Source organism: Scylla paramamosain, chromosome 42, assembly GCF_035594125.1.
Source record: "Scylla paramamosain isolate STU-SP2022 chromosome 42, ASM3559412v1, whole genome shotgun sequence".
NCBI classification, from domain to species: Eukaryota; Metazoa; Arthropoda; class Malacostraca; order Decapoda; family Portunidae; genus Scylla; species Scylla paramamosain.
The window spans coordinates 5375752-5402500 of record NC_087192.1 but is presented as its reverse complement, the minus strand read 5'-3'; the positions used below and the strand labels follow the sequence as shown (position 1 = coordinate 5402500).

General features: G+C 36.9%; 2 protein-coding genes and 1 long non-coding RNA gene across 30 annotated transcripts in view; 2 read left to right on the top strand and 1 right to left on the bottom strand.

Annotated features, from left to right (window-relative positions):
* The window catches only part of LOC135093329 (mitochondrial nicotinamide adenine dinucleotide transporter SLC25A51-like), a 91151-nt gene extending 75943 nt beyond the window's left edge, over positions 1-15208 (top strand). For 6 of the 13 annotated variants that reach the window (XM_063992507.1, XM_063992509.1, XM_063992510.1 and 3 more), the window contains 5 exons: positions 900-950; positions 2153-2422; positions 2708-2888; positions 3801-3912; positions 4952-7240. In XM_063992507.1, the coding sequence (XP_063848577.1) occupies positions 948-950; positions 2153-2422; positions 2708-2888; positions 3801-3912; positions 4952-5462 (1077 nt within the window). In that variant the 5' untranslated portion in view covers positions 900-947 and the 3' untranslated portion in view covers positions 5463-7240. The other 7 variants (XM_063992515.1, XM_063992516.1, XM_063992518.1 and 4 more) reach the window with 5 other exon arrangements.
* A 1572-nt stretch (positions 15209-16780) lies between these two features.
* On the top strand, positions 16781-25921 carry LOC135093297 (very-long-chain (3R)-3-hydroxyacyl-CoA dehydratase hpo-8-like). 2 transcript variants are annotated; one of them, XM_063992431.1, is made up of 7 exons: positions 16781-16939; positions 19358-19474; positions 20558-20678; positions 22400-22523; positions 22838-22943; positions 23488-23666; positions 24839-25921. In XM_063992431.1, exons 2-7 carry the CDS (start codon positions 19392-19394, stop codon positions 24910-24912), a joined length of 687 nt encoding a protein of 228 aa, XP_063848501.1. In that variant the 5' UTR covers positions 16781-16939; positions 19358-19391; the 3' UTR covers positions 24913-25921. The 2 variants fall into 2 exon arrangements, with proteins under 2 accessions (XP_063848501.1, XP_063848502.1); XM_063992432.1 differs by lacking the exon at positions 16781-16939 and adding an exon at positions 17120-17277.
* The window catches only part of LOC135093298 (uncharacterized), a 116547-nt gene continuing 114394 nt past the window's right edge, over positions 24597-26749 (bottom strand). For all 15 annotated transcript variants that reach the window (XR_010263290.1, XR_010263299.1, XR_010263289.1 and 12 more), the window contains one exon: positions 24597-24742. This is a non-coding gene — a long non-coding RNA (uncharacterized LOC135093298). The remainder of the gene's footprint in view (positions 24743-26749) is intronic.

The following is a 26749-nucleotide window of genomic DNA, read 5'->3' as shown; positions in this document are numbered from 1 at the left end:
ATTCTACTGCAGAGCTTTCATTGGCCAAGACTAGTATTGATATCAGTGAGAAGTGAAATGTTCACAGCAGCCTTCGTCAGCCTGCATGAGCTGCATCAGTACAGAGGGCTGCATCGCACAGTGCCTAAAGGATTGGCCAGTGCAATTGCTTGTATGTAGTTTTGAATAGAATTAACTTTCTAACAGGGGCCCTGACCTATTTAACCTCTGGCATGATTATTAATCTAATCTAAATTAACTTTCCTAATCAACCTCCTGACAGAAAAGTTGACCATGGCTTCTGGCAACTCCCTGCCAGAGTTGGTCTAACCTGGCAGAGCCCTGTGTTGTTTTGTGTGAAAGTTCATGTTGTTGTAATTGGCACTTGTGTTGGATTACCCATGACCAGCCAATGCAAGCTGAATAGTTGATTCAAATTAATATTTCTCATGTCACACCATCTTAGTTTACTGTGACACAGTCAACCATCTCTATTTTTCATCTCCATAATGGTGTTTTATTTTTTGTGCAAACGCTGCAATTTAAAGGTTAAACATTTTAAGGAATAAAAAAAAAGCTGCTTATCTAGTGTGTGTGTGTGTGTGTGTGTGTGTGTGTGTGTGTGTGTGTGTGTGTGTGTGTGTGTGTGTGTGCGTGCATGCATGCATGCATGCGTGCGTGCGTGCGTGCGTGCGCGTACCTGCATGGTCATGCATATGTGCATGACCATGCACGTGATTGATTCAGCTTTCAGCTAATTTCAGCTAATTCTCTTTGCTGGGGATGTCAGCCTGGTGTATAGACACATGGTAAACATAACTGTTGTAGTTATCTTAAATAATTACAAGAAAGCAGCCAAGTAGTTAATAGTTATGACTGGATCCATTTCATATTTTTTTAGTAGTGTTTATTTATTCCAGGACACAGTGACCAAGTAATGCTGCCTGGGAGACATCACCACTGTAGTTATGGTAATCAGTGAGTTGTTACTTAGTGTTTAGTGTGACCACTCTTGGCATCAGGTGGGAGAGGCTGCTCTAATGTGTCTGTCATGGATTGGTTTACATTCTATTCATTGCTGCTTTTCTTCTCTCAGTCATTTCCCTGTGTGTGAAAATGCTCTTACATACCATGCATGCACTGTAACTTTCAAAGTGCAACCTTCTTACTCAGGCCAATTAATTTTCTAACTAATGGAAAAAGGATATATAACATTTTTTAGAACCTATTTTCCAGTCTTGCAAACTAATTAAGTAGCTCAGTAGAGTAATAATGTATTAAGTGTGGCAGAAGATTCACAGCTAACCTGCACCAAACCATCCAGTACTCATAACCATTGTGAGACTCAGCATGACCGATATTTACAAAAAGTAGTTAACAGAGTGTGTGTGTGTTGTCAGCAGAGGCTGCCATGGTGTAACAGTTAGCATTGTCACCTGGCAAGTGGAAGGTCCTGTGTTCAGTCCCTGGTTGATGCCTGATAAAACTCTCCCACTCCAATAGAAACCCACAAAAGAATGTATTTATTCCTCTCCATGCATTGTCTTGCATGCTGTAATCCTCTCAATTTTTTTGTAATATTTCTTTTCATAAATATTTGAGGGTTGATGAGGAATTTGAAACTTAGTGAAAGGATTAATACATTCAATCATTTTGGGACCCTTGCTCAATTCATTTAATTTCCCACCATTCTTTCCATGTAGCCAAAATCATCGTAATAATTTTAATGTTGCAGAAAGTGTATTGGTGACAGAAATGTTAGAATTTATTTAAAAATTGTTCATGGATAATGGATAGTTAGACATCATATCCACTGAGCATACAGTGAGGTGGTTTGTGCATGGTAATGACTCTGTAGTAATAATACCAAGAATCTTGTACCTAATGAAGCAGTACACAAAGATCTTTGGTATTGTGGGAGCCGGGATATGCAAGTAATGTATTAGATTGCAGATGTCAAAGCTGTAGTGAAAAATTTGGAAGGGTATTGCTTTTATCTTTTTTTTTTTTGTGGGCAAAGATTAACACTACAAGCTATGTCTTGAGGAGAGAATTTTTAATATATGAGTGTCCCTTGCCCTGATGCTTCATTCTATGCTGCAGGGTTTTAGTATAGTAACTCAGCATAGGTATATGAATGTTCCCTGTCCTGATGCTTTATTCCATACTACAGGGTTTTGGTATAGTAAGTCAGCACCAGAACAACACCTTGACCCCATCCCTGGGAGTCGTCACTCCGCCACAGGCCGGTGACAAGCCCATCAGCTCAGGAGGGGAGAGTGTGAGCCCCAGCCCTTCCGGACCAGTCTCTGCCCCAGCGGCAGGGAGCACATGCCTTGCCATGCCGCTCAAGGAGGACAGCAGGGAGTTTGTGTGTGGATGGGGGGCCGCGTTCATCAACATTACAGTGACTTTTCCCATGAATAAGATAATGTTTAGACAGGTGAATTAATCTCACATTTTTCATTTTCAAAATGTAGAAAGTTCTTGTCTCAATTGACTTTTGCATAAGTTGGTGTCGTGATGGATAACTTGATCTCCCTCTATTCACTGTGAAAAATCATAAAATTCATTGACTTTAATTTAGTTGACTTTTTTTATAAGTTAATGTTTTAGGAAGTAAATCATCCTCTCTCCTTACACTTTTGAAACTTTGAAATCCCTTGATTTTATTTCAGTTACATTTGTATATGTAGTAAGATTGTATATCTGTACATGTGTTCTTCAGATGCTGCATGGCATATCCTCAGCCAGTGCCCTGAGGCAGCTCAGGAGAGAAGGCCTGAAAAACCTTTACAGAGGAATTTTTCCTCCCCTGTGTCAAAAAACTATTTCAACCTCCATCATGTTTGGCATGTACGACCAGTACGGGAAGCTCCTCACCTACCACTACCCTGAGTTGTCTAAAGGTGGGATGCAGCCTCATTGCTCTGTGCAGTTTTTGGACCTTTATTATTTTTTTTTATGTATGTTAATAGCAACATTAGTAAATTTGTGGATGACATGAATATAGGTAAATTGATTTGCTGAATTTAGATGCCATTGTATTTTAGGCAGATTTGGATAGGATGAATGAATGAACAGACAGATAGCAAATGCAGTTTAATATTAACAAATGTAGAGTACTTAATGTAGGTAGAAAACACTCAAACAGTATGTGTGAATGTTTTCTGGATATGCCTCTGGGTGAGAATGCCACTGGCTGTTGTGAATCATTGCTTATTCATCATTTCTTAAGTTTCCTAATTTCTTCATTGAAATAACCAGATTTGAACAGTTGGTCATTCTTCATTAGAGAATAACAAAATTATTATAATGGCATAACATGTGGAACCCCTCCCTCTGTAATAGGGAGAGGGGGAGCTCTTCTGCCATGACCATGCCCTTGAGGGACACTCCTTGAGGGAATGAAGCATGAGAGATAGATGAATAATAATACATATGGATCAAATGAGAAATGAAGTGATTTTACATCATTGGAATGGAGAATAATCTTGAAATCATGTGTAATCTTTGAGTTCCTCGGAGGGAGATTCTCTCTTGTCTTGTCCAGTCAGTCCATGTCAGACACAGGGAATGGAGTGGATCTATTATGGTGTAGCAGAGACAAAGCAGTTCATCTGTTTGGCCCTGATGCAGAGATTGATCCTCATAGTGTGAGCAGTGTGGACTGCTTCTCTCTTCCCTAGAGACCAAAATACAAAGGAATGCATGTGAATGTGAAAGTATGCTGACAGGCAGTGGTCTCGGCTACTCCAAGGATTTAACAGAGATGTTGACCTGATATGTAGATGGAGTGAAATATTAACTGTGTTCTTCAGGTACAACACTCGCTTTGGCTGCGACCCTTGCAGGATGCACTGAGGCATTGCTGTGTCCATTTGAGCGAATCCAGACAGTTTTGCAAGACAAAAAATTCCATGGCTATTATAAGTAAGTTCAACATGTATGATGTCATTCTTTTATCTTGATAAACATTTCCTTTCTCTTGTGTATTGTGTGCTTGATACTTGTTTAATGTAAAGAAAATTGTTCCTTTTCAGCAAGTTTTGTAGAAGCAAATTTAAAATTCACATAAATTTGTCTTAGCACTAAAAATGTTGAGTCTTATGTGAATTCCATATTCATCAGGATTCTTCATTCTGTACTAATTATGAAATGCAGAAAATATTCTAACAGGTAGTTACAGTGTATGGTGTATACATAAATATTGAGGTATATTAAATTTTAGGAAATCTGGAATTTAGAAAATGTGAAGAAAATGTTGCAGTTTTAAAATTTATGGAGATGAACTTGGATGAATCTGTGTAGAATCTCATTTTAAATTGGAGGATGGGCAGTGATGCAAAGCAGTATACAGTGTATGATTTGGCTCCAAGTTCGAGTTCTGGGAGTGCTTGTTGCATGTGCTGCATGTAGGCAGTACTGGAAGTGGTAGTTAGCATTGCTGGGAGAAAAATATTACTAGAAGACTACTTACATTCTATTCACATATCTTGCATGATGAAATTTCAGTGTTAGGTTACTTTTTCCTGATGGGATGTATCTGGTAGATAAGCAAAGCTTACCTACCAGATGCAGGTTCATCATTGTTTTGTGCAGTTAGGAATCATGTCTGCTGATTCCAAAGGGTTAATTTAGGTCATTACCTGCTTGTTGTGGCCCTTTATCTGCGCGCGCACACACACACACACACACACACACACACACACACACACACACACAGTATAAGTATAGTTTCCCATATAGAAGTATTGATGTATGGAACAGTCTGGATGAGGAAATAGTAAATGCAGAAAGTATACTTGGATTCAAGGCTAAGTTGGATATTAAAAGATATGGAGATGGGACAGCACGAGCATACCTCTTTTCCCATAAAGCACAACTAGGTAAATACACACACACACACACACACACACACACAAAATAGCAGGTCATGTGTACATTGCAAAAATTACTGTCACATCTTCAGGCTGGCTTGCTGCCCCATCAAACCAGGTGTAATGTGCTCCACATGCAGCTGCACAAATGCTGGTTCACCACATATCAGCCACATCTTACATATCCTCATCACCAACACATTCTACAACATCAACACCTGGCAGGTTTTCAACACTTGCAGCACCTTGATGACAGATGCCCAAGCACTCTGGCATTGCACTGAGACTGCTGAGAGATTTAGAGGTAAAAGAAGAGATGTTTTCAGAAAAAAAACTAAGACTTCCACATTAGTGCCATGCCACTACCTACATATGTACATAATTGGTTTTACTGTGCATATAAATAAATTTGGTTTTCTATTCAGTAATGGTACACACATGAGCAACTGTTGTGTCAGTGTCCTGGCTCTGCTCCACTGCACCTTTCACAAAAAGACAACGTTCAGATGCTGCCTCAGGTCACCTTACCCAGCTGGCTCCTGCCACAGCCTTCACACCTTGGTGGTATCTTATCAAGTGCATCTTTCCTCATCTCTTCTTTAGTCTTTGACACATTGCTCTCTCCAGGAACATTCTTCCAAAGGGTAGCCATGGCAGAGGAGCCTCCATCTCTTTCTGTCCAAATACTCTTCCTTGGTTGTTGAAGCTCTCTCTTCTTGCACCTCTTTCACTCATAATCCTATATTGTATCCTTCCATCCTCTCAGTGGCCTCCCTCTTCTCTGAGAATCTTACTAGGACTTGCATGCATATTTTTCTCACAAAGTCTATGTTCTTCATCTTCTCACTGTGGTTTAATTATCTTTTAGTTCTCCATTTATTCATTCAATCACTTGTCACCGGTACATTTGTTAAATTTTTTATACTTCATTTTCCATAAACTGCATTTCTCTCACTCTCACAGGTGACTGATTTCCATACTACACTTTCCTGACTGCTGGCCAGTCTTCAATGTCTCATATCAGTCTTTAAGTTAAGACTTTTCATCAGTTTTTTTGTGGCACACTGAAAAGAAAGATCCCCTGTAATTACTAAACTTATTTTTGCTGCCTTAAAAGAGTTTGCCTTCTTGAATTCCCGAAGTATTTCTCTGTCTTCTTTCAAGGACATATAAAAAAAAACTCTGTTCTTTCCCTCTGCCCTCTCCATACTTTTAAGATTTTCAAAATTATTCTGTATTAGCTTTACCCCACTAGTTTGGTTTTTGTATTCTTTTACCACTTTTATCAGTTATCCTCTCCATAAATACTTGCTTTCTACCTACTTCTGTACCAATACAGTGATGCTCTAAACCCAGATTTATGGAAATTTATATCATCTAACTGGATCCCTGATGGCCTTACATGGAAACCAATGTGAAGGTCCATTTTTCAAATTTATTCTGTTATTGGCAACAACCATTGAAAATAGGGAATCTTTATAATTTCATGAGGTCATTTAGCCAGCTCAGCTTTGAGGTGTATGACTGACATGTAATATATCTGATACACAAATATTTTTTTTACATGAACAGAAAGTTTGTTACTTTGCCTGTTCATCTTATTACATTAGGCTTTGTTCATCTCATTACATTAGACAAAATAATGAATATCTTTCCCTTGGTAGAGGACATAATACACTGAAAAGTTCACTACTCTGCACATTCCATCTGATTTAAAAAAAAGCTTTATATCCATTACTAGTCTGAGGACCTTAATATTTTGTCAATACTTGTGGGATGTTTTCCTACATGATTACTGTTCCTTTCTGCTCTGTGTCTGGTGGACACATTTAATTTTTTGTGATAAGCTGTACAGCTTAGGAATGTGTTTTAGCATTGCAAAAATATTACACAAAAAACTTCTCTACCATTCTGTGAGTGTTCTTCCTCAAGATGACAACTAACAGTTCATTCACATCATCTTAGGTTGAATCTTGAATCTGAATCATGTTCCTTGCACTGCAACATTATTTAGGCTATTAATATAATTCCTGAGGAATTATATCATGATGAGAAGATATCAGAGCAAGTGAGTCATTGTTTTTTTGAAAAGTGAATTAATGTAGGAGAAAGTATTAGAATGGTAATAATATCTTTACAAATTTAATTTCAATGAAAGAGCTATAACTTGTTATAATATGAACTGTATGGCACTGCTGGACCTCACAGTTCATATAAGCAGAGATAATTCACATTGATTGGATATAGTATGCTCATGGATTAAGTAAAATTGACTGCAATAGTAACATCTGCTGACAGATGCCTTTCCGGTGACCTCTCAGTGGATGAAGTGTGGCAACAAATTATAAAATTGAATGTGCAGTATTTTTCTTTTACTCCCTTCACAGGAACAGCCTACATGTAACAAAAGATTTTTGGAAGTTTGGTATAAAGGAGTACTACCGTGGAATGGTGTCCATTCTTCTACGCAATGGGCCCAGTAACGTTCTTTTCTTTGGCCTTCGAACGAAAGTGAAAGAATACCTTCCAGATACAGGAGAGTCATGGGGGGGAAACTTCCTCACTGACTTTGTGTCTGGAGCATTCCTTGGGGCATTCATCTCCACAGTCATGTATCCTATCAATGTAATCAAGGCTCATCAACAATGTCAGGTAAGTGCATGACAGTTAGATTGAAATACAATGGTGCACCTTGTTTTGCCTTTAACTGGCCTCACAGAAAAGTGTGGGAAATTTGAATATGTCTAAGTTGGACTATTGATCTATCTAAAAAGGAAAAAAAAATAGTTTAAGGCTCATTCAAAAAGTACTCCAAATACCTTATGCTAGTGTGATCTTATCTATCAATCTCTTTATCACATGGCTTTGCCTATGAAATATCCACAGGGAGATGGCCATGACATAAAAGTTTCCATTTATTAATGTTGCATTCCTTCCCTGCTTGCTTTATCTTTTCATTCTTCTGTCTCCCTTCTGTATCACATACTCCAGTGCTCTATCCCACATTTGATTTGGAGTCATCCTCACACTTACTACATTAGCTTCACTCCTATACCCTTCGTCATGGTGGCATAGTGGTGGTTGGCTTCAGGGTTATGTGACTATCTTTACATGAAAGTCATGCTACTGCACTGTTTTCATCCTAAAAAGTTTGGGAAGTATTATGCAATGCAGATTCACAGATACAGATATTGCAAAATTTGGCATCTCTGGATGGAACCTGTAGGATGTTAAGATGGCTGTATAGTAACAAAGAAAGGCAGATGAACAGATATTGTAAAATTTTATTTATTAAATAGATTTGAATATTCACTAATGTTACCATGTCCTTTGTTCTACAGGTGGGTGGACCATTCCAGTCCATGCATCAAACGTTCTGGGACGTGTACAGATCCCGGGGGAGTCGCATCAGTCGTCTGTTCAGCGGTGCCCATGTGAATTACTCCCGTGCCCTCGTGTCGTGGGGAATCATCAATGCTTCCTACGAAGTTCTCCAAAGACTTCTGTACAGTTAACAGCCATTTAGTAACTGTGTGTGATGGTAGTGAGTCAGGTATGTGATCTTGTTTTGTAGTTTGATGTTGATATAGGACTTGATATTTTGTGATAATACAGATCTACACAAATTGATTACTAAACAGCAGTTTTTCATGCTGATACAAATTCAATCCACCAAAGGCAGTAAGAACTGTTGTACTACCTATTGCACCCTAAACAGTGCTTGGATTTGTCGTGTTGTAGAACACGTAGGCTCACTGCTTTGTGCTGTTATTTATTGTTATTAACCTTTAAGATAAGTAGATCAGGTTTTCCTTGAATACTATGAATTGACAGAACATGGAGAGTGAATGTTAAATTAGTTCAGTTATTTCTGTGGCTGTTAGATAATCTTATGAATTGAAAAAACTATCTGGTTAAATTTGAAAATAATTCAGTAGACTTTCCATTGAGCATTATGCAGATACATGCATTGTAATGAGTGTTTGTTGGCTGCTCTCCTGTGGGGAGTTCCCTGCAGGGGACATTTGTGATACTCGTGACCAGTGGCTGCCTGTGAGCACCACTGTCACTTGAGACTAGAAATATAAATGAAAATGAGCAGTATTCCAGCCTAATGAAAACAGCAACATTATAAATGTATAAGTGAAAAGAGGGTAATAATGGCATTGGGAAGTAGAGGATACAGGAATCTTTCCAGACCAATTGATTGTATTCATAGATGAAATGTTAAAGTAGTAATAGATTTTTTTTTTCTTTTTAACATGAAATCATACCTTATCTTAGAAATAAGAGGAAGTTAACATTTTAATATAAAATGAATTCTTAGATTTTGTGCCAAAATTTGTTAATAGTTTTTAACCAGTTGTACATGGAGTACTTACTACATTCTTCCTTTTCTCTTCCATGAAATTATTCAGGATTCACTGAACCAGTTTTCTAGTGTCCATATCATGTAGGGTGGTTGAGGGAGTGAAGGATGGCATCCTGAGATGGGAAGAAGAGTAAAAATGAAGATGACTAACAGTGCAGTGGGTGCAATAAAAAGATAGACAGTTAACAGAGTGTACAGCAATGTTATTAATGCAGTGGGTGCAATAAAAATAAAGACAACTAACAGAGTGTACAGCAGTAGCATTAATGTAGTGGGTGCAATAGAACAATCTCTGTTGAAATGAGAAGACAGAGTGAGAGAGAGAGAAAAAGAGGAGAGTGAAAGGATAAAAATATGCTATGAGAAAATGTAAGGGCAAGAATAAATGGAGACATTTTTGTTTCAGCCTTCTTTTTGCAGGGAAGTTGTTAGAAACAGGCATCAGGTAGAGATAGACCAACAGGTAGACTTGATGTAACCAGTTACCTTGAGAAAGTGGAGAACTAGTATATGAACATGATTAAAATGTTTTTTATGGTCATATTTCATAGAAAATTGAATATGAAAGTTTGATGTTAGTAATTTTATTGTATTAGTAAGCAGATCATATCAGAGTGAAGATTAGTACCCTCTACTGCCCATTCCCATTTGTCTTACTGCAATATCTTAAAAGATAGATAGACCATCACCTTATAATGGTAGTGTAGGTAAAATATCAGGGTAAAAATGTGGCTGAGACTTGCATGTGAAGCCATGGAGATGGACCTTGCTGGCTGTGTGACTCATCCTGTGCCACCCTGGAGTGCCCTGGGGCCTAAGTGGGAGGATGGCTGTTGGTGCCCCACAGTGTACACAGTCACTCCTTAGAGAATGAACAGTGATGAGTTCATTGTTGTGGTGCAGCACCAAGCATTTTTCTCAGTCATGCCATATGCCTGTAAATGTTTTTAGGACTTTGAAATAAAACTATTTATTGGTTGGCTACATGGAACATTCATGACTAACACTGCCCTTCTAGTGAAAACATGAGTCTCATCACTGAATCTGGGAAGGAACCATTATTTTTATTTTTTAGAAACAGAATCAGCAAGATTTGAGATATGAAATCCTCATTGGGTGATAGATGGGGCTTCCCCTTGCATTTGATATATCATCACAAAGTCATTGAGGATCTCAAAAACAACTTATATGTCAGTAGAAGGGCATCTTACAGTCTCCTATGAAGGGAAATTATATGTAGCCCCAGTAACATTCAGCTATGGCAGTTTTGTCCTTTATATATATATATATATATATATATATATATATATATATATATATATATATATATATATATATATATATATATATATATATATATATATATGCAAGTATCTAACCTATTGCATCTCCTTTCCTTTATCAGACATCTTAGTCATGTGACTTGTCAAAAATATATGAGCTGCTTTTAGACTTGACCTTGTGCTTAGTACTGAGTCACCTAGCTATGATATTTGTTCCTTGTTGAACATACAGTAATAGGTATCAGTTACATTCTCACTCTTGAGTGTTCATGTGTTGCATCATTGTATAAACTTAGAGTATTACTTGGAGGCAATCCATGGTGGGCAGCCTCCTCCCTGTTAATGAGATGAAATGTTCACTTATCCAGGTTTGTCTGGCAGGATCCATATCTCCTAACTTGCCCAAGGGATGAGATTTTGGTTACAAACAGCTGCTTAAAGTTAGCTTACACATTGTACAAATGTTATAGAATAACCAAAAAGTCAACATTTTGCCATTAGTCTTGTAATATTTGCTGAGTGTGTTCATCTTGAGTAGAAAGTCTTAATCACTCACTAGTAAGACATCATGTCTTATCCATATAACACTTATATAATTCACATTTGCTATTTTAGCCATTTACTTTCAGTTTTCAGCTTTCCTTTGGAATCCTACACTTGTTTAAATTATGTTGGTTTTTGCTATTCAGTTTACAAAATATAGTAATAATACTTACTTCAACTATTTATTTATTAGTGTGTGGCATACAGTACATAATTTTTGGACTCTTGTACCAGGCATGCACAAAAATACTTACAGGAAGGCATGATTGCTAGCTTTCTGTTCATCCCTTAACTTTTCTCTACTAAGGAAATATGGATTATAATGTGAAAGGACACAAACCCAAATTGCCTCAGCTCAGAATGTAAACCCACCTCCTCACAGCTGGAGGCCAAGCATGCTACACACTGTGCTCATCCACACTCATTCATATTTCACATTCACACACCACTTCGTAAGTCAGGACAATGGAAGCAACACAGGTCTTGGTTTATGTTCATTTCGTAATGTTGATTCTTTTGGTGAGAAGTGGACTGTACTATTCATTCTCCAGATGAAAACAGCTACCAGATGTTGAAATGAGTCTCCTTCCTACCATACTGAGATTGTCATCTTAGGTAGCATATGGAGTTTATTCACTCTTGTGGCATGACAAAGATAACTTTTATCTTATCACAGACTGCACAACTAAACATCAATGAAATCCAGACTAGCATTGTTCAGAAATGTAGTAATATAGTAATATAGTGGTGTTTGGTACAGTTGTGTGTAGTATAAACCTTATGTTTGTGCTTTGCTGTATATTTTCACTTAATTTACTGATTTTACAAATTGTGTATAATTGTAGATGGCTGATTTTAATGTCAACAGACTTTCCTTGTTTACAAAATGCATGCATTTACATTGACAGGTGTGTATATTTTTAATCTAGTGACATGTACATGTAAGCAATCAATATGTTGTACAGTTTTATCCTCATGAATTATTTTTTTATAGATTAAATAAAGAAGTTATTTATTCTGAATTTTTATCTTTTCTGGCACAAGTTTAATGTTAATGCATATTGGCCATTTTACAAGTTTTCAATAGTGCTTCAAGAAATATTTATGTTCCAAAATATCTCATATAGATATGTAATGGCAGTATCTTTTATGACTTTTATAGAAAATTTCAAAGATTTTACATGAAATTCAGTTTCAAGTTAAATTCAAATGAAGATAAAGAAAGTGCACATGAGTGTGTTGTCCTGAACTGCACCATGTACATGGCAACAAGCTGTACTAATGGCTTCTTTGCACCTGACATTAATGCATTCACCCTCCCTAAGCCAAAGAGACCAGAGACCAATTTTATAAGTCACATAAATATGAATAAGAGCTGAATGTTTGGATGTGTATGATTGATATGTGTACTGGGAAAAAATTTGGTTTGGGTTCTATTGAAATGCACATCATCAATATAAAGAAAAATATGAATTGCCTCATTGTAGCCTTGTGTGACAGAAGCAGGAAATTTGAACCATTGTTTCTAAATATATATGAATGTAATTAAAAGTAAACATAAAGGTGTACCAGGAGGGGATGAAAAGTGTGCATAGAATAATGAGTGAGAATAACTAACTAATGCACTGTTAATACCTGAAATTTCATCAAAGCTGCACACTGAGTTTTATTTATGTACTAACTTAGAACCATGATGCTCTTACATTGCTACCATGTATCTTTAATTATTTGTGTTCTTAAATTAAGAAATCTATGGGCACTTGACAGAGGTGTTTACAGTTGTTGAAAAGATCAGGAAGGAAGTTAAGTTGGGGCATCTGCAAAGTCCCACTTTATCACACAGTCTGTCTTTAGGTTTGTCATATGCACCACTTGTTTTAATGCCAAAATTTATTGGGGGTGGGCTTACATTGTTCAGTGCTATGGCTCCAGGTGATCAGACCTAACAGTACCACTGCCTTCACTGGTATAGCAGACCCTCTATAGACTGAATATCCATAGTTTAGATGTCAAATAGAACAGATGGTTTGTGAGGTGGACACCTGTCAATAATTCTTATCCAGCTTATGGTTGTGATTTAGGTTTAAATCTAGACCAAGGCATGCTGTGTATTTGTAGTGGATAATTTTGAAATATTTCACATTACTATAGTGTGTTAGCAATATTGAATGTTCTTATGCAATATCTCTGTAAAGAAAGATTTTTAGCAAATGTAGATGTACACTATAACGAGCCCCCAGGTGTGCACTTTAATTATTTACTTATTTATTTATTTATTTATTTTTATTATTTTTTATTTTTTTATTTACATGATTTTAGATCTTCAGACATTCTGGATGAGGTTTCCTTCCAGAATGATCAGATTTATAAAAGATTCACTCTTCTTGTTTATATTTTGAAATGATGCAAATCATTGTCATAAGGGCATGAATATCTAAATTAATATTAACCCTTTCCAGAAATTATGTTGATTTTAAGCAAAGGCAGAAATGAAGATTACTGAGATCAGAATATGTTTTATGTCAGAATATAAGCCAAAGATATGGTTTACTTAATGGAAATGACTTTTCTGTTGTTTCAGAACATGGAGCGCTAAGTCCCACTCACAGTGAGTTACACTCAGTTCATTCCCAGCATGCCTACCTATGAAATACTGGACTGGTTTGTTTCCAGAGTCAGTGAGTGATGGCATATGCATAGACTGTGAGCCATCTAAGTGACTTCAAGGAAGGAAACACCCACACTTAATTTTTCTCATTTATGACAAACTGCTCACCTAAGAAAAAGAAAGAAAAAAAAAGAAAATCTGGCAAAGAGAAGTGTAGGACCATCACAATACTAATGTAATGCCCCATGGGCTCTTCATAGAAACTGAGGAACTGATCTAAAGGCAGGATAAATCATTACCTAAGAGAGGCATTTGGCAGCCAGGAATTGAAATCTTGACCAGAAGGACAAAGCCTTACATGTCCAGACCATGATGATCAGGACCCAAGATCATACTGGGACCTTTGTGTTCCTGACCTGTTCACTGATGGGAGAAAAGATTACACACTATTGTTTGATGATATGTGTTAACATTATATGGGCACAAATGATCCATGAGAGCAAATGTACCAGAGAGAACTTACAAATATATATATATGCAATAGTCTTGTAGATTGTGCACTTTTGACTTATAATTCTCAGCATTGCATCTGTTTATCATAATGCGCTACATTATCACTTTTCTTCATTCGAGAGTACTGGCTCTGCATGCCACACACAAAAAAATGTTGTATCTTATTAAATTGTAAGATACAACTAATCTGTTATTTGCATTTAGTTCATAACAATACAACAAGTGTCTTGTGTGTCAGATTGTTGTTCCAGTGTGTTGTGTGGTGTTTCTAACTGCTCTAAGCTTGAAATCATGGAACTGAAGGGCAAGGAAAAGCAAAAAAAGAAAAAAAAAAAAAAAGAGAAAAAGTAGGGTCACTCTGCTGTGTGCACCAAAATAAACAATCATTGAACATGCAAGTTGTAAATGAGTTTTTTGACTCAGCAGTTCAGTCTTTTGTTTTCACAAGAAAACAAACACAGATTTTGCAAGATCCCTGTGTATGTATCATATTATATATTCAGACTTTTAATTAACATTTTTAAACAAAACAAAAATACATACATTACACATCTTTCTTACATGTACACCATTTGATGGCAGGAAAGGATGAATGAAACACTTGTCTTCCTTAACACTCAAGCCTTAAGAGAAAAGCTCTTCCAGTGAAATACTTTCCTTGCTTTAGGTTGAACAACATAACAAATGAAATACCTGGGTAATTATTTCATTTTGTGTTGTCTCTATTGCATGTTAGAATTTACAGCATAACTGGTCAGTCAGTCAGCAGATGTAAGTGTGTAGAGATACAGGGTGAGGTAGAACCTGTGAATCCATTAAACATTTATGTATCACAGGTATATGTGCTCTCAAATGTTGCTCTCTCCAAGATGAACAGTGCGGGTTATCACTGTCCCTGTTATCACAGTAGTTCTGAAGGCTCACCATTGCATAGGCTCCAGTAGACTGTACAGAAATCTTGTGAGACACCAGCTGTGTTTTAGCTATGATGTTGTGTAAATAGTTGTACATTTATAAAAAATTATTCTCTTATGTTATTTTAATGAATATACTTAACATGATAAATTAATTTGCTGCCCTTCTATAAAACAATATTGATGTAACATTGGACTCATCACCTATTAGCTCTATTTCCTGTGCCCTCACCTGCTCTGGGGGACTCCTTCAGGAAGGCCGACCAAAACAGAAGTCTTGCATTCATTCTCATTTTATCTTTCCTGACTTTTATTCCAAGAACTCCCTCGAGGCCAAAAGTCTCCATTCATCTTAGTTATATTCTGTTTTCCACACTCCAGTCCTCTCAACCTCATCTACTTTCTCCACTCAGTCTTTCCATTCCTCAAGAATTCTCATATTCCTGAACTCTCTCAGTCTATTTCTTAGGTCTTCTCATACTTCTCATATTCCTTGTCTCTCTCAGTTGGCCCATCCTACAAAAAGTCTTAAAGTCTGATTCACCTCATTCTTCTGTTGTATCTTTTTTTTTATTGTCTCATAGGGTCGCTGACAAATTACAAGTGCAGTGTACCAAACATGCAAAGTGGGACAGATAATTGTGCAGTGTTTTGAGAGAGAGAGAGAGAGAGAGAGAGAGAGCCGGATGTGGATCATCTGTTTTTTGCCTTAAGGTGGTAAAAAAGCTGAATGTGAAGGCATCTTACTTCATGAACACTCACAACCGTCTTTGCCACAGAGTAAGTAGTACCTAAACACTGTGATGATTCATTATGTTGATGTTAATGAAAATATAGGCTGATTAGTGACAATTGAAATATGCTAATTAGTCATACTATGTTGATAATGAAAAATGTGGGCTACGTAATTGATAGTAGTATAGTCTATGTTGATGATAATGAAAAAAGTAAGCAAATTGGTGGTAGTACCCTGTTAGCGATGAAAATGTAGTTTAAATGGTTCTAAAGGGCGCACGCTTCGAACTACCATTGCTCGAAACCATGTAGGTATTATATTACCGTTACACTTCCATGTGTGAATTAAACTGACTGACCGATAATAGTGCAAGGTAAACTCTAAGAAAGAAAGAAAGAAAAATCCTAGTGTTGTCATCATCTAATGCTTAAAGATGATAAAGCAGAAAGGTAGATAAGCAGGGAAGAGTTATTTAGGCATTATATACTAATTACTGTCTCAAAAATACGTGCTATGTAGAGAAGCGTGTAAGAAGACATTATATCTCTTGTGTTTCTGCAAATATCTAACACCAAATAACATTAATACATATTTCTAAAGGGAAGATCGGTAAAGAATGTTTATTGCTGGTACTTAGGTAGTTTCATAATGACTGTTTGGGTATTCGATCTGCCAATTAAAGCTGCCGGTTGGACATCTTATAACAGTTCACCGATAGGCTGCGGAGAACAAACTTAGCAGATTTATATAAAAAAAAAGAATATATTTGTAGGTATTTGCGGAGATATAAGACTGGCAAAAGAAATAGAGAGAGAGAGAGAGAGAGAGAGAGAGAGAGAGAGAGAAAAAAGGTCTGAGCGTGTTGTAAAAAAGAAAAAGATCATGGCAGAAAAAAATAAGACTAATAAAAAAAATATACAGAAGGGAAAAGAAATTAAACTAAAAGGCGTGCTGTTATAAAAAGAAACTCCTGAAAACCATGACGCAAAGGTGGCAAATGTCGCAAAACCAAAACAATCAGTTACGACCTAGCGATAAGAGGGGGTGGGTGTACGCTCCTTTGGTCCGTGAACTGTGTATTTAACAATACCCAACGAAGCAGCATTTTAAAGTAAGTACTCTTAGATCATACAAGAGTAACCCAGCCTTTCCATCTCCTACTAGTATGGAGAGGTAACGTTTTATTTGTGTATTTCTTATTTATTTTATTTATTTTTCTGCCACTTTCCCGGTGAATGGAAAGCTCAGCTGCAGGCGGGTTAGGTGAAATCCTGCCATGGGAGGCTGCCTGTGACCCCTAGCAGGTTGTGAAAGCGAGTTAGCAGCACAACAGGAAGACATCGGGCCTTAGTGGTGGTGTAGTGGTGTTGCCTTGTCTGGCGTGACCGGCGTGTGGACAACTCGAGTGACATACTGGTGTTGTTTGTGTTGCCTCGTCGTGGAGTAACGGTGAGGTCTTGCAGTGACTAGTGTCGGAGGCAGCTGGTGATGCTTATCTTGTCTTGTCGTGCAGTAGTTGGTGTCTGGACAACTTCTGGTTCTGCTTGCACAGGGACTTTTTTTTTTTTTTTTTTTATCGGTGAAACCAACCAAATTAATGTCATTTTTGTGTTTTGAATTGATTTTTATATATGCTGCAAAACAAGGATTACGGAAATAACCTTAGCCTACTAATTTTCAGGCACTCACTATTTATTTCTCTCCAAAATATGATGCTTTTTCAAGTCATGATCACAATGAAGGGATCAACAGTGAAATGAATGAATCTGTGGAATTTATTTGTGTGTGTGTGTGTGTGTGTATGGGAGAGATCACAAAAATAAAACAAAACACTGATTTGCAATTAGTATGAAGGGCAGAATGATTTAAAACACACACACACACACAAAAATGCAAATACATTGGTTTACCCACTGATCAAATATACCAACGTCCTCTGACAGTGCAAATAGGTAAATATTAAGAAAATGACCTGTCTTACAATGGCATTATAAGACTTGCCAAAGTGAGACGTGTATGTTTTTTCTTAATGAACATTGTCATTAATTAATCCTGTAATGTATATCATTTGTCTTGTAACATTTATAACTGGAACTGTTTCATGCCATTTTCATCTTTATATCACTCAAAGATTTTCAAGATTCTGTATCCAAAATATCTGAAGCTTATTTCTTTCTCAGCATTATTTTTTGTTTTCTCTAGCGAGCCACATTTTGCTATTTTAAAGGTTAATCTGTTATAGCTACCTAGTTGGAGCTCATATAATTTCCACTCCTTCAGTCATCAGACAGCATTGATATTTATATAATACTGATTAGCAACTTGGCCATTTAACTTGGCAAGACTCTTAGCCTGTTTTCCCACCAGTGCAATATAATAAAACTTTAATGAAATGAATACAAACAGTTGCTGCAAGAACAGATCTCCAGGTCTACTTTCCCTTAACTATTGCCTGCACCACTACACACCTACACCTTAAAGTGGGTCACAAGAACCTTACTGACAAAAAATATATGGATATTTGCTCTGAGGGAAGAAAACATAGCTACAAAAGAAATTTTGTAAGTGTACAGGCAGGGGAAAATTAGCCATTCACAAGCTTATTTCAAGAGTTAAGAATTTTCCCTCAAACCAGGTTCCACTTCTCAGCCAGTACCTGAATGGCCCAGAAAAAAAATCAGCAGCTTCAGACAAGAGTTGAGGTGAAAAATATTTAAAAATCCATGGATTACAACAAAAAAAGAACCTGAAGCAAGCTTATCCATCCATTTTTGACAGTCTGGCAGTTCACAGCATCCAACATCACTATTGCCAAAAGGAACTGATGCTTCTGCATCCTGCCTAACCTCATCTGACTCAAGGATGCATGCTGCTTACCTCATATTTGCACGAAAATACAAAAGCTTCACCATTGAAGACCAGAGAGGAGTCATGTTGAGTGATGACTCCATACTTCAGTGTGGTGCAGTGAGACATGGCAAGCTGTGACACCCCTCTGAGATGAATCTCCTCAACCCTCATTACCTGCATCTGACTGTCAAGCACCAACCCTGTTATAATTTTTGTTAGTGGGGGAGGATTGTATGTGGTCCCAGAGAAAATCGCTACAAATGGGGATTACTACATTGAAGTTCATTGTGACCACTTGATAAATTTTTGCAGCATTTATAACAGCAATGATTATAGAGCTGGCCACAAGACAAGGTCATGAAATGATCTCCAGACAACTCAGCATACCTTAATTCTCTATCAGAACTTTATATGAAGTGTTGCCTTGAGGAAAAGGACACTTCATCAATCTCCTGCCTTGTTGCAGCACTCAAGAACCTCTGGATGTATGGAATTGATCATGAATACTGTAAAAAATTATTTGACTCAATGCGTAAATGCATGGTAGCTGTTCTGATGGCATGTGGTGACCATACAAAGTGTTAAAATAAAGGAAATGAAAAGAGTTATTTTTTATTTTTGCGCACTTTTTGTAGGCACTGTATGGTCAACATCTAATGTAATTTTTCCTTTATTACAGAAGCAATAGCAGCTGATACAGGTGTGACAGCAGAATGCCACCCAAAACACAAGATGTTGCCAACTTGTCCAACGGCAACATCTACCTTGTGTTCTACAATGTCTTCCTGAGCTTGGGGTAAGATGACTGTGAACATGTTCCAGACACATTGCACGGAATACAACTTTTATAACCATCAAACACTTCATGGGGGAATGTGACCTTTGCAGCAGTAAGACTTTAAAGAGAATGGAGAGAAGTAAAAGCAGCACAGTTTGCATAAGTTAGAAATGTATGATTTAGAAAAGATGGCTAGATATGAGTTAGTAATAGTTCATAGGTATAACTGCCAGGTTGAAGAGGTTTAAAAAAGTGACATACTGTAAAAGGTAGATAGGCCTACAAAAAAAAATGGAAATGTATTGTAAAGATACTATGTGAGTAACTGGGGTGAGTGGAGAGATTAGAAATTACAAGGACAGGAACAAGTGAAAACTCTTCCCCTGGAAGATCATTTCATGGGAACAAGTATCACACATAAATAGAATGATGTAGTGTGTGCCAGAGCCATGCAGGATAACTATCAGAAGGAGCAGTGCCAGATGTAGGTAAGGCTGTGAATATGTTAATATCACCATATAAAGATGTTCATAGACACAGCATGTTGTCAGTTTAGCATTAATAAAAGAAATCTTTATATATATATATATATATATATATATATATATATATATATATATATATATATATATATATATATATATATATATATATATATATATATATATATATATATATATATATATATATATATATATATATATATATATATATATATATATTATATGATAAACCAAGGTGAGACTTTTTTCTAATAAGGGGTAATGAGTACAAAATTGCTTGCTTTTTCATATTGTAAGAATAAGAATACGGACAATAGGAGGTTCCACTCTCTTTGCTATGCATCTTTTAATTGCCTTTTATAATGTCTAGGAAATATGGAGGTGCCTTTCTGTTACACTTAAAAAAAAACTCCACATGGCTGAAATCTAACATTTTTCAAATGCTACTTGTCAAAATAATAGAAATCATATATGTGTAGTGGAATAAACACACATTTCTGTAATGTACATGTCAAGCCTTACAGTTCAGTGGCTACTTAAGATTCCTCTGAATTAAGTAGTTGTGAAACTTGAGATAACACTGTGATTCTGATTCCAGGTGGCTCATAGTCCTGATCCAGACTCTCCACCACCTGGTGTATGAAGCGGGAAGCCTTGACGGACTGTGGGAGAGCACCAGCAGTGTCCTCAAGATATTCCAGAGCCTTGCCATCCTGGAGGTGCATGCTTGATCCATTGCTTAGTGTTATAGTGATGAGTACTTGTTAATTACCCAAAAAGTATTGAGTGAAAATTTCATAGTTACCGGTGTGCAGTTGTTTTTCCTAATGTCTATTATCTGTCTCTACTATCCATGACAAGAATGCTTAGATTAACATATATAAGTAAGTAGCCCTTTGTCACTATAGCAATAGAATGGTCAGAAAGGAAACCAGGTAAAAATGCATATATAGACAGAAACCATATGAGAGGCATTTAAAAAAATTAGAGATTTATGTCAGTGCCTTATCAGGAGCATAATCACTAATAAGAGAGGCTAACCAAGATTCAGGAAGGAAAGCTAGATCACAATGGGTTGTCTGATATAGAATCCATAGAAGATATCAGAAAGAAGATTGTGAGTGAATGGACATTTAGGAATCTTCCTTTTGCAGATCAATTAAAAACTTTAGAAAGACAGAAAATCAAAGTTATTGGTTGATAGTATGAAGGCTTAGAGTGGTCAGTCTTCCAGTGCAGTCAAGTGATCACATCAGATGTAGGAAAGAAGACAGATTTATTGTGTACACCATGATAGGCATACAGTGGTACCTCGGTATACATCCTTAATCTGTTCCCTGATCCTTGGATGTATACCAAACAAATTTTTCCCAGAAGAAATAGAGAAAATGATTAATCTATTCTCATGAAAATCCTATTGTTATCGGAGTACCTTGATGGGGTTGTATAAAATAATTTAAACACTGCTTAGCACTAAAATACATACCGTATTTGGTGGCATATAAGGTGCACAGGCATATAAGATGCATCTCCATTTCAGCAGGGCATATTCAGAATAAAAAAAAAAAAATGTATTTAAGCATGTAATGTTTAAAGCAAGTTAGCTGTACAGCTGAGGAGAGTCGAGTCTGTACTAGGATGGTGCTGAGGAGATGTTATTGTTTGGAAGGAGAGTCCCATCAACCTGGCAACACTTCAGTTGTGACTTTGTCTTGAGAGAGGCAAACAATGGTATGTGTGTGAGTCATATTCCAAACCGGACACATACCAAGTTGGACTTATTCCAAAGTGGACGTATGCCAAGGTGCCACTGTAAACTAATTCTGCCATTGAACTTTTATGTGGAGATATCTGGTAAGCTTATGTAACTGATCCTGATGCTGGTGTGATTGCTGTGATGCTCTGTCCCTCCTTCCCTAGAGGCCCAGGAGCTACAATGGATTTGAATTTAGTCTAAGGGCATGTTTGTAGATGTGTGTGTGTGTGAATGCTGGTACTTTGTTTTGGGTACTCCACCTTAATAGGGATGTCAGCCTGGAGTATAAATAGATAATGTTTTTATAGGTGTGAGATGGATCAGATGAGGTTGAGGAATGTGATATGTTAGATTCAGTGAAATAATAAATATGGCATGGTAGATTAAGCAGTGTGGGGATGTAATATACTTTATTCATTTACTTATTTATATGATGGAGCCTTATTCCATACCAAACTGTCCAAGCTATGTGGCTGATCCTTGTAAAGTGAGGCCAGAGGTACTTTTCTTCTCCATCAGGTGCCAATGGGCTAAACTGAGAGTGAATGTAAAAGTTGTGTGCCTTGCCTTGGCTTCCTGCCTTTTTTGGGAGAAACAGCCTAGTTTTTTATGTGTGTATATGTATTTCTAAATGTTTTTGTGTTGCTTTGTGGCAGTAATACATATATTGTTGACCACCTTCAGGTAATACATGCTGCAGTGGGACTTGTGCCATCCAGTGTAGCCATGGTGATTCCTCAAGTCACCTCACGCCTGGTCATCCTGTGGCCGGTCCTCTGCGCTGTGAACAACACTCACTCTAGCATTGGTATGTACTGAGGCCTCACCTGACCAGACTGTAACACTGAAGGTGTTTATTTACTTCCCATCACATTTAGCACTTGAAGCTTCTGTATTAGCTTTGCACATCCTTAGTTCCTTCCACATAGTCATGCTACTCAGGTGTATGTTATCAAGGCATGACTGACATTACTTACAGAATTAATATATATTTATGTATTTTTATTGAATTTACCTGATACATAGTAAGCCACTTAGTTCTTTTTAGCTTCTGTCATGTAAATTTTATGATTATGATGATAATAATGTATTCATCTTTCACTAATACAGTTTTTCTTTCAGGTCTGCCAATGTTGCTTGTTGCCTGGAGTGTAACAGAAGTTATCAGATATGCTTATTATTTCCTCAGTATTCTCAACCATGTACCTTCCATTCTCACCTTCCTAAGGTAAGTTTGATGGTGCTTGTCTTAACAGCAAGTATATTTCCCTTAAAAAATAGAACAATTGTCCATACAAAGTTTGTGTGTGTAGCATGCACCAATGTAGTACATGTAATCATGTATTTTGTAGAAGAAATGCACACACAGCCACTCTCCCTTGCAACCACTACTACTTACATCTCTCACATCAGGTCCAATTTTCTTCTTCAGTTTATCTTTCATTCTGTCTACATCCCTAGACCATTGTAACACCACTGTTTGGGCAGCCAGTTCTTCACTTTTTATTTTCTCTACCAAGTGTGGCTTGGATCCTTAGCTCTTATTCAATGAGATCCCTAACTCTTAAGACAGTACATGGAGAACAAGTCAGAGGTATCTTGACTTAAGACAGTACATGGAGAACAAGTCAGAGGTACCCAGTCAAGACAGAGATTACAAGACTGCTTTAGGGTAGGGCGAGGTATGCCACAAATCAGAAAAAAAAAAAAAAAGCTATGTTATGATCTGTTGGGTGGTCTTTCAATTGTGCTACTAACTCTGTCTGTTCCAGGTACACTTTGTTTATTGTCCTGTACCCATTGGGTGTTATTGGGGAGCTACTGTGTCTCTATGCTGCCCTACCCACTGTGGCCAAAACCCGGATGTACTCCATCTCAATGCCTAATGCCCTCAATGCCACCTTTGACCTGCACTCAACCCTCATCGTCTTTGCTCTCCTTTACTTACCAGGTATGTCCATTCCACACCGACTTTGGACTCGTTTTGAATCACTAATGTAGAGGCAGAGCAGAGTTTTCTGGTAACCACTAATATGAGATACACACTGCTTCTTCCCCAGTACTGATGATCCCAGTATTCATGATATAACTTGTCTGTGGATTCCCATACTTAAGAGAACTTTCCTCCAAAAAAGCAGCCATAAAGGAGTTTTCACAGCATCACCACTAAATGCACAGTCCATTTCACAGGATGTCAGCTATAATGTGTAAACTCACTACCAGAGAGCAGCATAACAGGTCACCACAAGGCAAGAGTACCACTGGAGGTGAGGGCATGGTACAAAAATGCTGCCAGCTACAGAACAATGCAAATAGTCATTTATTAGTATTATTGACTGGCTGGCAGCATTGTGCACCCAATATATATTATACCCTCACCTCCAGTATGCCTTGAACAGATTGAATGGCTCTGTCAGCCACTAATATAAATACTGTCAGCCACTAATATAAAATAAAGTCGAAATTACTTCAAAGACTTTCCAGAGAAAACAGACAGAAAACAAATTTTTTTTTTCATTCAAAATTTTTTTTTATTTAAAATTTACTTCAGACTGGAGAAAACAGCCAACCCACACACTTATCCAGAAAAAAAAATAAAATAAAATAAAAAAAAATTAAGAGTCCTTTGTACTCTTAACACAGCACTTCCCATATATATGACATTCCATGCACTCTTACAAGCTCATATTCACTTTTCCTTTCACCTGAAGACCTATGTTAAACACTAACAAAACTAGCCTGAAACATGCCTCCAATTTCATCCCTTTTGTCCTCACTCACTATATGAAAGTTTAAAACTAACAAAGGTTTTTTATTATGAATTAATCTGTCCTCACTCTAAACCTGGTCATTGTAGAGAGAGACATGTTCACGTGAAGTCTTAGTGAAGTCTTTTAGTCTCCTTGCACAATCCCTTTGGAGCATCTCTTGTAACATGCAGGTTACTCTCCAACATCTTAGCCTCTTATGTAGGAGCAGAATAATGGTCTTCTTCACACCAAACTGCATAGTCAGTTGTTGGCTGCCCTGTAATGTAGGTGAAAATTAAATGGCAGTACTACATTATACACAGTATGTGAATGAATGACTTGGTGATTTAATAATATCCTCTTTTCTCTACAGTGTTCCCAATGCTGTACATGCACATGTTTGCCCAAAGGAAAAAGGTTTTGGGCAAGAGCAAGAAGGCAGACTAAACAGGACATGTCTTGGAGATGAAGATAACTGATGCCTCCAGTTCACAATTTTATATTAACGTAGCAGAATGATTTGCCTCTGCATCACTGGCTTAGAGGGCTATATAGAAGATTCTCAAGGATGTGTGGATTAACGTAGCCAATGCAGATTTGCCTCTGCATCACTGGCTTAGAGGGCTATATAGATTCTCAAGGATGTGGACATTAACAAATGTACATACTGTATGACTGATGGAGTTTTTGTACTGATGTTCATATATTTGAAATACATTAAATGCAGTAAAGTTTAATAATGTCCAAGATGTAAAAATTCATATTGTAACATGCCTTTATGTCCTGATGGCTTTTATATTGATGTGGGAATAGTGAATTACATAGAGTGTGGTGGTCCAGTTGTTACAGGCAAGTGGTCATAAAGGAAGATTAAGTTTGAAAAGCAAGTTCTCTTTGCCATCAACACAAAGAAGTCCTAAAGTAAACTTTAACCTAAGGTTAATTATTTTGCAATTTACTGCTTGCATTAATTAATCTTATTGCTCTGTAATATGATACACGAATTAAATTAGAAGTTATGACAAGTTCTATTTTCTATTAAAGCTTTTGACAAGTTCTACCTTGTATTATGTTCAATTGTGCAATGTGTACTTTAGTGTTTGGCAAGTCTTATCCCTCAAGGTCATCAGAAAGGGTCACTAATTAATGGCAAGCTTGTCTGTCTGCCATCTCATATGAGAAGCAGGTGGTAAATGGTTAACATTTTTCATTAAAAGATATTCAATGAATCACTGTGCTGCATCAGGTTATAACAGCCTGGTCCAAATACAAATGCTTATCTTATCCAAATGATCAGTTTAAATACACTAGTTAAAATGCTCTCTACTCAAAATGCTCTCTACTCAGTGATACTAAATATGACCACAGTTTATTACTACTACCCTTTACCAATTTTGAAAAGTGCAAATACTTTAAATGCCACTATGTAAAATGCTTAATAAACATTAAAATATTAGAAGTCATATCATAAACAATAGAAATCAAGATGCTAATTATACAAAGTCTTATTTATTTCAAAGTATGAAAAAAGCTTATACAGAACATGCAAAACAATTACTTTACATATTTAGAAGCAATGCATTACACGACTTCATATAAAAAGTATGCTTTTTCACACGCATGATATAATAAGCTAAGTGAAAATTGTGAACAGGTCTTATGATCAATACTAATACTATAAACATACTATAATCTAGGTTTGATCTTATTCCTGTTTTGCCTCATGATTAAGGCTCTTATCTTTGAGCTTCCCTCATTCTATACATGAAAAACTATCAAGGAACAGAGGCCATGAGGAAGGAACATGTAGTGAAGTAAATATCACAGCTACCTCAGTCATGCCTACAAGTTCATAAATTAATCTGTCATTACTCTTGTTTGGCTTCAGTGAATAATGCACTTTCAAGCTTAATGTCACATACTTGAGTGCAATACAAGTTAAGTGATTAATACATTACTTGTACAGTATACATTAAATGACAAAACCTGTATAACCACCAACAAGCAGCATGGTTTTGGCAATGCAGTGAGAAAGGACAAGAATGAGGGTGGAAGTTGGTAAAAGTTAGATATGCATCATGTAAGCACAGGACCACAGTTATGAACAGCTGGAGGGTCTCCATCTGGACCTAGTCTTTATAGATGGCAATGGAATCATATGAAACAGGGGAGGGGCAGATGGAAAAAAAAATTACCACCTACTGGCAAGTATATGAATAAAATAAACAGTCTGGTGAAAGAACCGAGACTCAATTGAGGCCATTTATGGTATCCCCTAACCATC